The sequence below is a fragment of the Lottia gigantea genome, assembly GCF_000327385.1.
Source record: "Lottia gigantea unplaced genomic scaffold LOTGIsca_25, whole genome shotgun sequence".
Lineage (NCBI taxonomy): Eukaryota > Metazoa > Mollusca > Gastropoda > Lottiidae > Lottia > Lottia gigantea.
Genome location: NW_008708752.1, coordinates 2725883 through 2742167, shown reverse-complemented (window position 1 = coordinate 2742167; position 16285 = coordinate 2725883). Strand labels below are relative to the sequence as shown.

Below are 16285 nucleotides of genomic sequence, written 5' to 3'. Positions count from 1 at the left end.
ATCCATTCTTGATTCGTTTGAAATTAAATAGCCTCTTTCCTTTAGATTTTGTTGGTAGTTCATCTTGAGACTCCTCGGTGTCACTACCATAGTGGCTCTCCACATCACTGGATCTTTCTTTCTCAACGGAACTTCCGATGGGTTCCTTTTTAGACGTTTGCTCTTCTTGCTCAATTTCACTGTCATACTCTTTCTCTTTGCTTGCTCTCTTGAATCTGTTCTTGATTCGCTTGAAATTAAATAGCCTCTTTCCTTTAGATTTTGTTGGTAGTTCATCTTGTGACTCTTCGGTGTCACTACCATAGTGGCTCTCTACATCACTGGATCTTCTGATGGGTTCCTCTTCTAGCTCAGTTTCACTGCCACTCTCTTTCTCTTTGCTTTTTGATCTATGTTTACTCGATCCTCTCTTGAAGCTATTTTTTATTCGTTTGAAATTAAATAGAATCTTAGTTTGAGATCTAATTGGAAGCTCATCTTGAGTTTCCTCAGTGTCACTATCATGATGATCTTTCTTGGAAATCTTCTGTTTATTATTTTCCCGTTTAATGTCCTCTTTGGTAACATCTTCAGAATCTTCCGTGTTCACCCTTTCCTTCTTTCCCGATCTCGATTTTCTTTCGTGCTCAATGAGTCTTTCATCTCCGCTTTGGCGATTTTCTTGTTGTGGAATGATAGTTTCGTTTTCTAGATCATTCTCACTATCTCTCTCGATTTCGCTCTCTCTCTCATAGTGGCTCTCTACATATTGAGGCCTCTCATTACTGACAAAATAGCTCACGGATTGCTCTTTGATTTTCTCCTTTTCTAGCTCATTCTCAACATCACTCGCTTCAACCGACAAACTGCTAGATCTTCTCTTGAATTTTTTATCGATTTTCAAATTGAACATAGGTTTTGTTTGAGATTTAGTTAGAACTTCGTCTTTAGTGTCCTCGGTGTTATTTTTAACGTGTTGAAATCTCTTAATTCCTACAGAATTTCTCGTGGATTGCTTTATTACTATTGCGTTCTCCCACTCACATTCACTGTCAGTGTCAGTGTCACTCTCACTATCGCTCTCCCAACTATCTTCATGCTGCATATTCTTTTCCGTCCATTTCTCGAGTTTTATTGTATTATTTAAGGAAGATGTTTCATCGCCATCGCTTTCGCTACCTTCATGTTGTGGAATTTTCTTTCTCGTCTTTCTGACTCTTTTTCTCTGTAGCAAAGTGTCACTGTCGCCTTCGCTTTCTTTTTCACTCTCTTGGTATGGTATCCTACTGACGGACTCCCCTGAAGAAATCGTGCAGTCCTTATCTTGCTCTCTGTCATCCTTCTTTGGTGTCTCCTTTGACCTTTTGACAGTAGATTGCTCTGTGGGATGCCTTTCTTTCTTTTCTTTAACCTCATTACTGCTTTCAATCTCTTTAAGTTCGGTTCTTTGACCCGAAACAAGTTTTCTTGTAGAATTGCACGTTGTCTTTGCATCATTCTTGCTTTCGTTATCATAAACGGCGTTTTCCTGTTGCCACATTTTCTTTTCCGATTTTTCTTGAAAGTTTCTACCGGCTATTTCCTTTTCTTTAACAGTTTCGTTATGCTGGAATATTGTCTTATCAACATATTTTCCAGCAGGTTGCTTACTGGCCTGTGTCTCATGCTTAATCGGACTATCGCTCTTTCGGTGCTGGGACACTCTTTTACTGATTTTTCTTTGTATTGTTTGCTTGATGGCATTTTCTTTTACTAGCTCAGTCTGGCTCTCACTCTCGCTTCCGATCTCAATATATTGGTGTTGTATCTTGTTTTCTGTCTTACTGGGGGGTTGCTTTGTACAGCTTCTGGTGACCTCTTGCTGACGCTTTATTTCGCTTTCTCTCCCGCATCGTTCTTGCTCAAAGAGTGTCCTTGATTTCTTACCGTCAGAATTTCCCACTGGTTTCTTGCAGATCTTTGATTTCTCCAGCTCAATCTTACTATCACTCTCGCTCTCGCTGTCATGGTATGCCTTCTGTTCCACTTCATTGACGAGATTCCCTTTAGAGATCGTTTCTTCTCCTTTCTCATTCTCGTTATCGCTCTCCTCCTGCCGTGACCTTCCTCTTTTAATCTTGTGTATGGATTTCCGAGAGGCGTCCTTGTGGACATTTTCGTGCACTTTCCCACCATGAACACCATTTTCATTCTTCCTAGTGATTTTTGTTGAAGAGTCCGCCTCATATGTCTTAAATGCAGGCCTCTTTCTAAATTCCTCATTTCCATGCTTGCTAACACTTTCGCTCCAGCCAGACCTCTCAGTTCCCGCCATACCACCAGATCTTGAGATCTGAATTTCTTCCTCTATATTTACATTCTCTTGTAATTTTTTCTCCGTCTTCATGACAGATGAAATTAGAGTGCTCGTAGTTGCCCTTTCCCCTTTTTCACTTTTGCCCTGTTCATGTTGTGGTTTCTTTGTGACAGCCCCGTTTTCACTATCCCTGTGTAGTGAACCACTCTTTTCCGTTGCAGCAGCACATCTTCTTAGCGAGCTCTTATTGGATTGTTCATTGTCTCTTTCTTCGATATAGCTGTCTAATTCGCTCTCGTCGTTTTGAAATTTAGCCTTATCGGTGTATTTTTCTATTTTTTCTTGCTCTTGCACATTTTCACTTTCTTGTTTCTTCTTCTCCGACAACGCCATTCCCGTCTTACTAGTTGAAATTCTATTTGAGATGATTTCAGCTGTTCTGCTATCATCGCTGGTTGTTTTACCTTGTTGCCATTCATTCTCGCTTATCTCCGTGGCTAACTTACATTCAGGCTTCTTGATGACTTTTTCCTCTTTTTCATTCTCAGTTTCATTTTCTTCTTGTGGTGATTGTGTAGTGATCTTTTGGACGGCTTTTTCAATAGATCTCTTCCTGACTATTTGTTTTTCTATTTCGCTTTCTCCCTGCTTCGGAGTTTTCTCCGCCTGATTTGCTATTGTTACAGGCCTCTTGAATAGTTTATCTCTTTTTAGTCCATCCTCACTTTCGCTCTTCTCTAATCGTTTATTCTTAATTTTACTGCAATTTTTCGATGCAGGAATTATGCTTCCATTTTCTTTCACCTGTTTGTGCACGCTCTGCTTCAGCATTGCTTTTGTCTGAATGGTGGATGTACTACCACTTTGCTTGTGGTTTTCTTTCTCTGGTTCGCCCTCGCTTTTGCTCCCTTGTGATTCCTTTCGAACATTGTCCATCTGTTTTCCTACCAATCGTATACTGCTTTCTTTCTGTGGATCGCTCTGGCTACCAATTTGTTGTAATTTCATATTTGTCTGACTTGCCAATGTACTAAGAAGTCTCTTGGGGATGTTCTCTGGTTCCCCCTGGCTTTGGATTTTGTCACGGTTCTCTTCTCTTTGGTCTTTAATCTTTTTAGTCTTACTAAACCCCCATTTGGCTTGAATATTAGCTTTTAATATCTTTAGCTTGCTTCCGCCCCATTTCACTGGTTTGCTCTCAACATCGTCTTCATTTTCGCTCTCTTCATATTTTAACTCCTTCTTTGGCGTGTCAATGGTGTTTATTTGAGGCACTTTCTCGTCTTCCCTTTCGTACCTGAAGCTTCCCCTCTCTGCTCTGGCTTTAGGTTTTTCCAGCTCACTTGCAAAAAAATTGATTTGGATTTTATTTTGTTTTGAGTCTTCTGTTTCGCTCTCTTTATATTTCAACTCCTTCTTTGTCTTGTCAATGGTGTTTCTTGGAAGCACATTCTCTTCAATCTTTTTGTACCTGGAGCCTTCCTTCTCCGTTCTGGCTTTAGGTTTTTCAAGCTCACCTGCATAGGATTTTACTTGGATTTCATCTCCTGGTTTGCTTTCTTCATTTTTAAGCTCATTCTTTGTGCCGTTTGAGACTTTTCTTGGGGGTATAGAGCTTTCTATCTGCAACTTGACATTTGTTCCCAACTCCCTTTTGGAATCAGTTTTGCATACTCTTTCTAGCTGTCTTGTTTTGGTGCTGTCTTCATATTGTAACTCCCTATTTGTCGTTTCAGTGGTTTTTCTTGAGGGCATTTTCTGAACTGTCTTTTCACAAGAACTTTCTGTCTGCGACTTAACTTTTGGTTTCTTCAACTCTCTTGTAGCATAAGTGTTGCATTCGTTTTCTTTTAACTGTTGCATTTCTCTTAAATTGCTCTCCTCGCTAAATAATTCTTTCCTTGTCTTTTCGACTGCTATTATTGGAGGTATATTCTCTACTGTCTTTTCACAAGAACTTTCCATCTCCGACTTAGCTTGGGGTCTTTTCAACTCTATTGTGGCACAAGCTTTGCATTCCTTTTCTTTAAACTGTTGCTTTTCTCTTAAATCGCTCTTCTCGTGTATTAACTCTTGCCTTGTCTTTTCAATTTCTATTCTTTTGGGTATCTTTTCAACCTCTTTTATACGAGAGCTTCCCATGTCAGATTTCGCTATTGGTTTCTTCAGTTCACAAGTTGCAGTTTTGTATTCGTTTTCTTTAAATCGTGGCATTTGCCTTTGGATATCTTCATGATTTACATAATTCTGTGTATTGACAACGGTTTTTCTTAAAGGTACCTCTTCTTCCCTTAAACGAGAGCTTTCCATCTGTAACTTGATCGTTGCCCCCAGCTCTCTTTTGGCGCCAGTTTTGCATTCGCTATTTTCTTGCAGTCGTGGTATAGTCTTCACCCCTTGTATTGACTCCTTCTTGATCTTGTCAACAGCTTTCCTTGAAGGTTTATCCTCTTCTGTCTTTTTAAAACTTTCCATCTCTGATTTCGCTGTTGGCTTCTGCATTTCAAACGTGGCATCGATTTTGTATTTGTATTCATTTATATTTGGCTGTTGGTTTTGCTTATGGCTTTTACCATAGCTTAAATCTTTCTGTTTCTGGCTAAGGGTTTTTCTTAAAGGCAGCCTTTCTTCTACTTTTTCACAACGAAAGCTTTCCATCTCTGATTTGACTCTGGTTTTCTTTAACTCATTCGGGGCACTGACTTTCTGTGCACTTTTTTCATATTCTTCTATTTCCCTTTCGCTCTCACCATTTGTCTCTCCAAAAACCATTTCTGTAAGTATCTTCTCATTGTCTTTTATATAACGAGAAATTTCCATATCCAATATAGCTCTTTGCTTCTTTAGCTCAATGGAGGTATCAGTTTTACAATTGAGCTCTTTGCGATATATTGATTTTATCTCATATTTTTTATCCCTATGTATCTTCTCTAGCCCTTTTTCACAACCAGAGCTTTCCATCTCTAATTTGACTTTTGGTTTCTTTTGTTCACTTGTGGTATAAGGTGTCCAATAGTTTTCTTTCAATAGTGGTAAAGTACTTTTGGTCTCTTCGCGTTTCAGATATGCCTTTGTCTTGCACATGCTTACTGTAGGAATCTCCGCCTCTTTTACGCAATGAGGGATTTCAATCTTCAAATTAGCTTGTGGTTTCTTCAGATCACAAGTGGCACCAGTTTTGTATTCAACATATTTGTGCTGTGCTATTTTACTATCTTTATTTTCTATATCTGTCTTTGTCTTGTCACAGGCTTTTCCATCAAGCATATTCTCTTCATAGGCAGCTTTAAATACAACAGATTCTAGGTTCCTTGAAGGTTTCTTTCCAATCTCCGATTTAACTGTGGTTTTCTTTAGCTCATTCGGGGCATTGACTTTCAGTCCACTTTTGTCATATTGTGGAATTTCCCTCTTGCTCTCGCCATGTTTGAACTCATTTATCTCTCCAAAAACCATTTCTGTAAGTATCTTCTCATTTTCTTTTATATAACGAGTAATCTCCATATCCAATATAGCTCTTGCTTTCTCCAGACCATTTGAGGCATCGGGATTAGAATCATCTTTGACAGCTTTTATGTTATCCATGAATTCTATTTCAGATGCACGATTCTTCACCGTTCCAATCGCTTCCTGACTCTGAACATAATCGAACTTTGCTTTCGAAACTGCTCCATGCATTTTCGTATTTCTTCCGACGATCTTTTCATCTATGGGAACGTGGCTACCCCTTTTCAACGTTGATGATGTTGAATTTAGTTCATTTTCAGAGGACTTTAGATTTCTTAATATCAAGGTCTGGTCATTTACTGCTTTTTCATTTGCAGATATTTCTGGAGTTGATTTGGAAGGTCTTTTCGGTAATCCGTCCTCCTTATTTTTTAGATCTCTTGGTTCGGACCAGCCTCTCCATTCTTTGCATCTACATGTACATTGGTATGCTTTTGCTTTTTCGATCTTTTCTTGTAGACTCAGTTCGGTCACCCTGAAATTCTCTTCTCTTCTGTCAGGAAGGAAGCCCTTGTTAGCAGTCAATCTGTTTTGGTGTCTATCTCGCTCTACGTGCTCTAAACACCTTTCGTTAAAGACGCCAGTGCTCTCATTCCAACAGTTACCAGCGGTATCCACCCTTCGTCTTTTTGTTTCTGAACTCCGATTATCCAGAACCACAGCGTGCCCTTCCCAAACATGTCTATATCTTTCTGCCCGTTTTCTTAGTCTTTCTGCAATAGCTATCAGGTCGTCGAGGCTCATCCTGGACTCGCGGCTTCTTCTTATTCCATCTCGGCGACATTGTGTTAAAGAATCTTTATAGTCCTTGATGAAATCCCTGTTTGGACCGTCATGGTTTTCTTGTTCTCTATCCATTGTTATATTACTCCTGTAATATTATATAAATATCTTAGTTCTTCTATACCGACAAATTCCGGTTCTTCCTATGCTTCTCTTTGAGATTGACACTATCTGAAAAAGTCATACAAGCAAACACCATGCAGATGGTCAACTAGGATAAATATCTGCATAGCCGATGACAAACTACGTGTATCCAGTGTAAACTATGTACTGTCAAGTGCATTGCATCCACCAATATGAAATTGCAACTAAGCTTGAAGTTTGTTGCTCGGAGAAGGGCATAGATAAGATGAACTAGCCATATAGCCAACTCAAAGCCGAAAGACGGGGTTCATTTAATTCATTTCATTTGTATCCTTCAATAGATTATAAGGCAACTTGCTCGAGAACCTAGAATCATGTCGTTTGCAACGCGCATTAAAAATGCCGTCAAGCAAAATAATTTTTTTTTCAAACCAGCAAAGTTACGATCTCTGACTTATATATAACAGTAGAAAATAGTTTACCTTAATGTCACTTGATCAATCCTTCAATAAAATATCAATAAAATTCCTGCCAAATCCAATTTTCTTTGGAAATATTGGAGAAATTCCTGAAATTGCACAATTCTAGTAGCGTTGCTTCTGTTCTGCGTTGCGACGTTATCAAGAATTATTGGAATTGATTATGACGTCATAATGTAATTACGCTTTCTTAATTGTAGTAATGTGAAGCTCTAATCATTATACGAAAATTTCTATAAAAGAAATAGAGACAAACCCATAGGCCTAATATAATTTTTTTTAGCTTTCTTCTTTTTTTTTACCCCTTTTAGTATGCTTGATGGATTGAATTACACCCCTCCTCCCCCATTTTTTTTTCTTTTTCTTACATCTTTCAAAATCCCCGATTGATTGAATTACCGCTCTTCCCCCTAAATCTTTACTATTTCATGATTTTTTCTAAGGTTTTCCAAGCAATCTTTTTATGTCGGAAATTAGCCTGACTGAATAGAACGACTTAAATAATAGTTGTCCAAAAAATTACTAATTACCCCCATGGGTATAACTACCCTCAGGTTGAAAACCCCTACGGAGAAGACCAAATGAAATGGAGAGCACTTCCAGATTGGGATAATGACAACAATATCGGCGCAATACTTTTTATTGTAACAGTTCTAACAAAAGCAATATTTCCCACAATATCCCGGTAAATTTAACGTAAATCTGCAATGTAGTATTAAAATACTTTATCATATATAAATACTATTTCTCCATCTTCTGCACAGTTGGAATTTCTGAAATTTTCAAAAATTACGTTACACATACTGTTACATGAACCGCAAACCCACCCCGTCTCATTCGTCTGTGCTTACAACTAGTATTACGTTTACCTTTAACATTTGCTGCTTCTGACAGTCATTTTTGGGGGTTGTTGGATAGCCATCGAAAGGTATTTTTCACGGTTATCGTCTCTTAATAGCTTTTCAGAGAATTAAATATTTGAAGATTTGATATTAGAATTTTAAAAACTGGAAACATTTTCTCCCAGTGCAACTATAGTTGGACTCCAAAAAGAGAAATAGTACGTCGCATCTGATTGGAAGTATACATTAAAGATACATTGTCAAGAAATTCTTTCAGATCATTCAGATCAATGCAAGCATGTTTCTATTTCTAGAGTGCGAATGACAGTTTTCAGAGAGCCATAGCTTAACAGTAAATAAAACCTTACCTATCAGTACATTTCATAAAACACATGGACAGAATGAAGTTAAAATAAAGATCACCAATAGTACGTCCTGCTTGGTCTGTAGATTTCTTTAAGCAATCATAAAACTTATTATCACAATCACAATTCAACCTATAAAATATGATTATGATAGTAGAGTTTTATCAATATGGCCCATGCCCCACACGAGTCCTGCTCATCAACCAGAAATAATGGGGGTGGGGTGATGTAAGTTATGGCACCAAAACGAGAAATGTGACACTGTTAATTTTACGAGAGGCACATGAGTTCTTACTGGCAAACTTTGTCCTAATGCTCTAACAAGGAACAAATCAGTGGCTTACCGTTATCCTGTCACTATCTGCTATCTAGTTGGACTCGGGTTATCGTTTTTTAAAGATTTATTTTGATAAAAGCTGATTAGAAGGCAGGGATTTCTTTTAACGAACCTAACAAAAGGACTGTTATTTTCTAAACCATATTTAGATTGATATGGAGAAATATAGTCTGGACAATAATCGTGTTCTCTACAACATTTATCAGTCTCACGAAATACTCCTAAATCATTATAATCTTTAGATATATTACCCACGCCACACCACTTAGTTCCTGAAAAAAAGATCATTTATATATTTAGATTGTTATCAAAAACTCATGACCTATAAAGACTTAACCATGTGTTAAGCTATTACGAATTTCGTCTTATATCTTGACGCAATAGCAAAAGGCATAAACCGAGGCCCCGTGTGCTACAGGCTGTTCACGGTAAAAATCCATCGACATTAAGAAATCGAAAAAGAGCAGGCTAATACCGCTATCCTGTCCAAATTTCCCTCATAGTACCCTGCATTGCATTCACCGTCTTCATTAGCCCACATGGTGCTTCCTTCTGGTTTCAAGGAATGCTGTGGTTTGATTGTATTGTATATTAGCGAATCCGGAGTCTTGGACAGAAAGACTGTAAACATTATGGCCACCAGTTTACAGACTTTCTGTCGAAGGCTTTGGCGGTATTCTAAAGCGTACAATCCAATCAAATCGCTGCATTTACAAACTTCTGTAAGACAAGAAAGGTAGCTGTTGAAGTCAAGGTATAAAACAAAGTTCGTAAAAGCTTGACAATGTGAAGATGAGAGAAAACTGACATGTTCTTCTCAAAAATCCAAATTTATTAGTCAAAATAATCAGGTCGATAAAATCAATGATAAAATATTATGAAATGTCATGATGATAGAACTTCAAAATGAATGCAGCTTTTCTGGATCAATCACAAAGCAAAACAACTTGATTCATGTCAAAGAACCTAGAATTTACATTAGTAATCTATAAAATATTTTTAAATCTCTTGAAAACAACGCACCGGGATAAATAATCTCACCAGATCTACGAGTTCTAGACAATCTTTGATTAGTGGGACAAGTATTTATAATATTGTGAATTTCATCTGGTGTTTTTTCTATAATGATGCTATGATCAGGTAGACTTTCTAACGTCTTTGATATCAACTCTCTAGAAAAGAAATTACAAAACAAGAATTATTTCCCTTAAAACACATATAGCCTACTGAGACTCTCGGTAATAATCACCACAAAGACATAAAAATCAAATAGGTAATGAAGATACAACCCAGTAAAAATCACATGGACATTACAATAGCATGGTAAACACACCCACATACAAACTAGTAAACACATAGAATTTGAATTTGAATGATAATCAAACAAAAAGGTCACCGCATAAAAGTAAATACATAGACGTGATATTCAATTTTATCGAATACTAGTTATAGTACATAGATACAATAACCAATTAGTAATTTTGCGATAAACACTGACTGATCGCAACCACACCACCTTCGAGAATGGTTACTACACTTGAAACTAGTCCGAAATATCTGCCTCTATTCAAGCCTCTGATGGATATTTTGACAGTTGTCAACTGGAGTATAGAGTCAGAAGGAAAAGACCCTGTTAAATGGGGATTTTCCACACCTTCAAAGATGCGTTTTCTCTAACATAATATTGAATTACCTTTAAGATGATTGTAAATTAATGCTGGGCATCACCATAACTTTCGTTTTGTCAGCATCACGTGACTCTATGACCTTTGAACTTTTGGCTGCGCACTCAGTTTTAAATGGCCGATGCTAGATCAGTTTCGCCAAAAAAACAAAACTTTGATGGAACCGGAGACGTGACATAAATGGTGTAGAGAGAAAATGATGATATGACTGAACTACATAAATATTCATCTATTCAAATATACCTGGGTTTTGCAGATGTATCTAAATAAGTTTAAAACCCCCGCACCCACGGAGATGCGCAATGTTTCCGTTTAACAGGGACTATTTTTCTCTCTCTACACCACCTGACATCTGTCCAAATAGCTATCAGAGGCTGGAATAAAGACAGACATTTCGGTCTAACTTGAAAGATGATAATGTACGCATGCCTTGATTTTGATTAAACGGCCTACCTGTCTCCAATAATAAAACATTCCCTTAACGAACCTACTGTTTCTTCTATTAGTATACCATCAGTTTTATAATATTTTGTCTCTTTGGTTCGGACGTTGTCTAAAATACACAACAAGAGGAGCATGCAACCAAGTAGGGACATAATCTAGCAGTGCTCTCAGGTCAAATAAATATGACACGTGTGTTCTCAAATTTTGATTTGACTGTTATTGATTATTGAATATTCATTCCTTTTTAATGACAAGCGTTGAATAACGTAATTAAAAATTGTCACTGCTGTCTGTATTCATTCATTACCCAATTCAATGAACATACATCGTTTGTTGACCCTATATATTGGCGGCGTCATTGGTTCGGATACAGGGAGGAGGACTTAATTTATATATATCAACGAACCATGTAATTTTACGTTATCAAAAAACCTACACAGAACATGTTCAGTTTTATTGGCACCATAATTGCAAGAAATATGATCAGAAATGATCTTTTCGCGCGAGAAGGTATTCTTAATCGAAATAATTTTTCAATTTCCTTACAAATAAGATACAGTTGACAATTTTCCTTTTTTTTCTTGGTCGGTAAAATGAAAATAAAATGAATGGAATTTTACGTCCTACTTTTCTGCACCATGTGGGTTAATGAAGATAGACAATGCCATGCAGGGTACAAATTTTGCCAGGACAGTGGCTTTAGCCTGTTCTTTTTTCGATTTCCAACTATCGAGGGATCTTTAACGTGCACAGCATGTAGCACACGGGTTTATTGTCCCATTCGAATGACTAGACGCTTTTACCATATCAGCCCCTCTTACCTGCATCACGGAAGAGGAAACCAGGTTGAAAAATCAGAAGGTATTATCTTAGTCGTTAAAAAAACGGATTGTAAACAGTGAGTAAGGAGCGAAGTGCTCTTCAAGCATCTTCTGACTTTTCCTGTGTCATGATACTTCGTTCTTCCTCTGAGAGTTCTTCTTCTGTAATTTATCTGTAATGTTTTTCCTTTGTGAAGTTCTTTTGTGAGTTCTTCTTTAGAGTTCTTCTTTTGTAGTTCTTCATCTAGACTAGAGTACTTTCTTTGTAGTTCTTCCTTCTTCTGTAGTTCTTATTCTGGATTTCATCCTCTGTAGAGTTCTTCTTCTGTGGTTCTTCTTCTGTAGAATTTTCCTGTGTTATTATTCTTCTGCAGAGTTATTCTTCTGTAAAGTTCTCCTTCTGTAGCTCTTTGTAGTATTTCTGTAGTTCATCATTTGTAGAGTTCTTCTTCTAAAGTTCTCTCTCTACAGAGTTATTCTGTGTAGTTTCTCCTCTGTAGAGTTCTTCTTCTGAAGTGCTCATCTGTGTAATTATTCTAGAGTTCTTCTTTTGTAGTTCTTCATCCAGACTAGAGTACTTTCTCTGTAAATCTTCCTTCTTCTGTAGAGTTCTTTTGTGTAATTATTCTTCTGTAGAGTTCTCCTTCTGTAGAGATCTTCTGTGTAATTATTCTTCTGCAGAGTTGTTCTTCTGTAGAGTTCCAATTCTGTAGTTCTTTGTCGTACTTCTGCAGTTCCTCTTCTGTAAAGTTCTTCTTGTATTGTTCTCCCTCTACAGAGTTATTCTGTGTAGTTTCTCCTCTGTAGAGTTCTTCTTCTGAAGTGCTCATCCGTGTAATTATTCTTCTGTTCAGTTCTTCTTCTTCGAACAGCCTTGTACTCTTTTGGCTTCATTATTGTCATCTGTGATTCTTCTTGATAATCTATCGATGGATTTTCGACAGCTTTAGATTTGATCAAAGCTGTGAGCAATTTGAAACAGATGTTATATTGATTTTATTAGGTTATGTCTCTAAAGTCTATAAATCATTTTATGGGATGTATACATCAAGAAATTAAAAAAACAACAGTCAATGAAAATATCAACATCTATTGTTACCAAAGCTGACAGTATGGGTATAAGTTTATATTAATAAATAAAAAATTTTTCATTTCTTTTTCACCCGACAACATTCCGAAACCTATCTACAATTATGTCAGTTCTGCATTTGTCTGCATATACCATCTGGAATAAATATTCCTGTTGCCAGTGGCAGAGTCCACTATTTCTATTTGAGATTTTATGAAAAATCATTGTAATCAATCAAAATCGATTGACTATGCTTATGTACGAGTTTTGATGAAATGAACTATGTATAGAAAGTACTACTATAAAAAACACCAATGAAATGCAATGTATAAACTATTTGATTGGTATATAATGACTAATACTAAGTTTACCAACGAGCCAACTTAGTAGATTAACAAATATCAACAAGATCGCATTCTAGAGTAAATAGAATTAGTCAAGATGTTTGTGTTGTTGTTGTTGACAGCGCTAACTGTTTTATTTAATCAAACTGGAGGGGACGGTTTTAAAATGACAAAATCTTCATCGTTTTATTACAAATCCCGACATGTACTGCTCCAACTTACAAAAGGAAATGGAACATCTTCATGCAAAATAGCCTCAAATAGGTAAGTGATGGCACTTAAAAAGATAATTTCTCCTTGAACGCGTATGAACAGGTTCCTAATGGCAGTTTTTACACACAAGTCGCTTATGAATGATGGAAACCGATGATATTGGTGTCCCCGATACGCATAAAAAGCTGCAAATCTTTCAGCGCTCACAATATTAAGGAATATGTCAATTTGGGTCATTTCTTACCCACGGATGTTGAACCCTATAGAATTAAGAAAAATAAATTACAAATATATACCAAATTTACTACATATTGTTCTTTGCAGCATCGGCAGATTGCAACTCTTACAGGAAAATAAACCATCGAAGGTAACTAAACTAAGTCTGACGGAAATGGGTGAACTGTTACATCTTTGTCCCCATTCTGACCAAGAGTTGCAACAGAAACATCGAATTAGAAGGCGATGGACTTCAATTTTCAGGGGATTATATCCAGGTTCGTAAACTTTATAATCATCATGAAAGAGCTTTTGTCAATAACGTTTGAGCTCAAATTGCTGTTGGTCTCTCGCCCCTGATGAGTAAGGGTGTTTTTCATAATATATTCCAATTTCAATTTTGAAATTTTCACCTTATTTTCTAGCCAGCTGATCATGCTACATGTTTCATCAGATTATACATAACTTGCACAAAGTCATTTTCTAAGGTTAAAACAGCACTGAAAAATGTTATGTCTTTTATTGTATATTTTAGACCTGCTTATCTGTAAAGCTTTAGATCTGACAATCTGTATACCTTTAGATCTGTCAATCTGTATATCTTTAGATCTGAAAATCTGTATCCCAAATCTGTATCTGACAATCTGTATACCTTGAGATCTGACAATCTGTAGGCTATATCTTAGAACTGACAATCTGTATCCCAAATCTATATCTGACAATCTGTATCCCAAATCTGTATCTGACAATTTGTATATCTTAGACCTGACTATCTGTAAACCTTTAGATCTGACAATCAGCTTACTTTAGATCTGAAAATCTGTAAATCTTTAGAACTGACAATATGTATGCCTTTAGATCTGACAATTTGTATATCTTAGATCTGACAATCTGTATACCTTTAGATCTGACAATCTGTATATCTTAGAATTGACAATCTGTTCTTTATATCTGACAATAGTAGCCTACTTTTATTGTAAATTTCAGGTACAAATTGGTGCGGTATTGGTAACAGTGCCGATGGCTTGGGTCGATATGCTTTCACAGACGCCTGTTGTCGATCACATGACGTGTGTCCAGGATTCATTGCGCCTTTTTCTACTGAAAGAGGTATTACCAATTATTTACCTTACTACAAGTAGGTTATGTTCTATTCATACATGTATTACGTTTTTGCAGTGTCTTTGTCATGCGTGTAAGCTACTGTGCTACTAGCTTATATTATAATATATAAACGTATACGTTTATGGCTTATGGCGACCTTAACACGCTCTGAGTCAATTTTCCGTCGCAGTATAGCAGTGCAGTATGAACGCTTTTCCGGTGTGACAGGGCCATTATAAAATATTTGACTTGGTGTCAGATTTGAAGCCAACAGCAGTTTCTTGCGTCACTTTGAATTGTGTATCGCCGCCATTTTAGAGGATTCATATGCCTACGTGATTGTAATAATATATTATAAACCAGCTTTAGGTCTCAGTCAATGTAATAAGCCGACACCAAGAAATCTATGAAATAATACATGTATATGCTTGTCGTTTTAACTTTAGATATAGCTGTGACTGTGATTTAGAATTCTACGAATGCCTGAAAGTTTCAAAAGATGAGATAGGTACTTCAGTTGGTCAGTTGTATTTTAACATATTTCAAAGGTACTGTTTTAAAGAAGACACCGAGCGGGTGTGTGACCGTAAGGGGTAAGTATTGAGTTTTTCTTCTTTATTTTTTAACGTATAAACCTTGAAGAACATGGCTTACTCCTTTTATTAACATTTGTTTCAATTTTGAATTTGTAAAATTAACTTTCTTAGAGTTACCCCGATTTATTTTTTCTTTTTTTTTCTTTTTTTTTTTCACAAGTTGCGAATTCATCCCCTTTAAACTTTGATGTTGACGACCACATGGACATGGACTTATATTTTTAAGAAATATTTCTTTCTTTCAGATGGTGGGGTAAATGTAAGAAACGAGGAAATCTAAAGAAGTACAGATACGACAGAAACCCTCGATATTGATAATGTTAAGGGATTGTAAAGAGGTTTTCTAAAAATGTGTAGGCCTATCGAGGACACTGATAACAATCAATTTGCACCATTCGAATGACCTTAGGTCTATGTGATGAAGCATGTTTTGCGATTAGTGACGTCATTAAACACTAGGATTTAGTGGAATTTCAGGAGCAACAGACGTCTGATGGAAATTGCAAATTGAAGCTATCAGTGTCACCGATAGACTTAAAAAATTTCGAAAATCTCTTCACAATCCGTTTAACTCTGTTAGACTATTTTATACAGATATTTCAAAATATACCAAATCAGTTCATACTTGATCTTGAAGTCAATGGAATAATTTTTTAAAACCTTTTTGAAGGATAAGCTTTTCTTCTATAATAAACTCTTTATTTAACATGGGTCAGAATTAGGCCCAATACACATTGTCCTGCCTAACATTCAGCCCAATATAATGAATGAATGAAAAAAATATAAAGATCTAGGCCTAACTTTGTAGGGCCTGTGTCCATCACCCTATTTCAACTTGACTCCTATTCTAGTGAGTCACGTGGCTAAGAATTTTACAATGGTATGGTTTGCACAGGTAAATCCGTAAATAAACTTATTGTTGGAAATCCATTGGCTGTGTCTGAGAATGGATTATCTCCCTTAGACCATATTTCTTTTTACAACAATTTTGACGGCCAACTGCAACAAATCACAAAACTGTAGGCTACATACCGTAACAAAGCAACAAATAACTTTTCTTGAGAGAGTTTCTTAAAGATGTACTTGTACCAATTACAAGATCAAGTGAAATGGCATACGAA

General features: G+C 36.6%; 2 protein-coding genes across 2 annotated transcripts; one reads left to right on the top strand and one right to left on the bottom strand.

Annotated features, from left to right (window-relative positions):
- Positions 1–8334: 8334 nt before the first annotated feature.
- On the bottom strand, positions 8335–8960 carry LOTGIDRAFT_117034 (hypothetical protein; the record flags this gene model as incomplete). Its single annotated transcript, XM_009055749.1, has 2 exons — positions 8335–8467; positions 8785–8960. 2 exons carry the CDS (start codon positions 8958–8960, stop codon positions 8335–8337), a joined length of 309 nt encoding a protein of 102 aa, XP_009053997.1.
- A 5490-nt stretch (positions 8961–14450) lies between these two features.
- On the top strand, positions 14451–15165 carry LOTGIDRAFT_116965 (hypothetical protein; the record flags this gene model as incomplete). The annotated part of the gene is made up of 2 exons (XM_009055748.1): positions 14451–14602; positions 15015–15165. Coding segments are annotated over 2 exons (303 nt in total), but the record flags the coding sequence as incomplete, so codon positions are not given.
- Positions 15166–16285: the final 1120 nt, after the last annotated feature.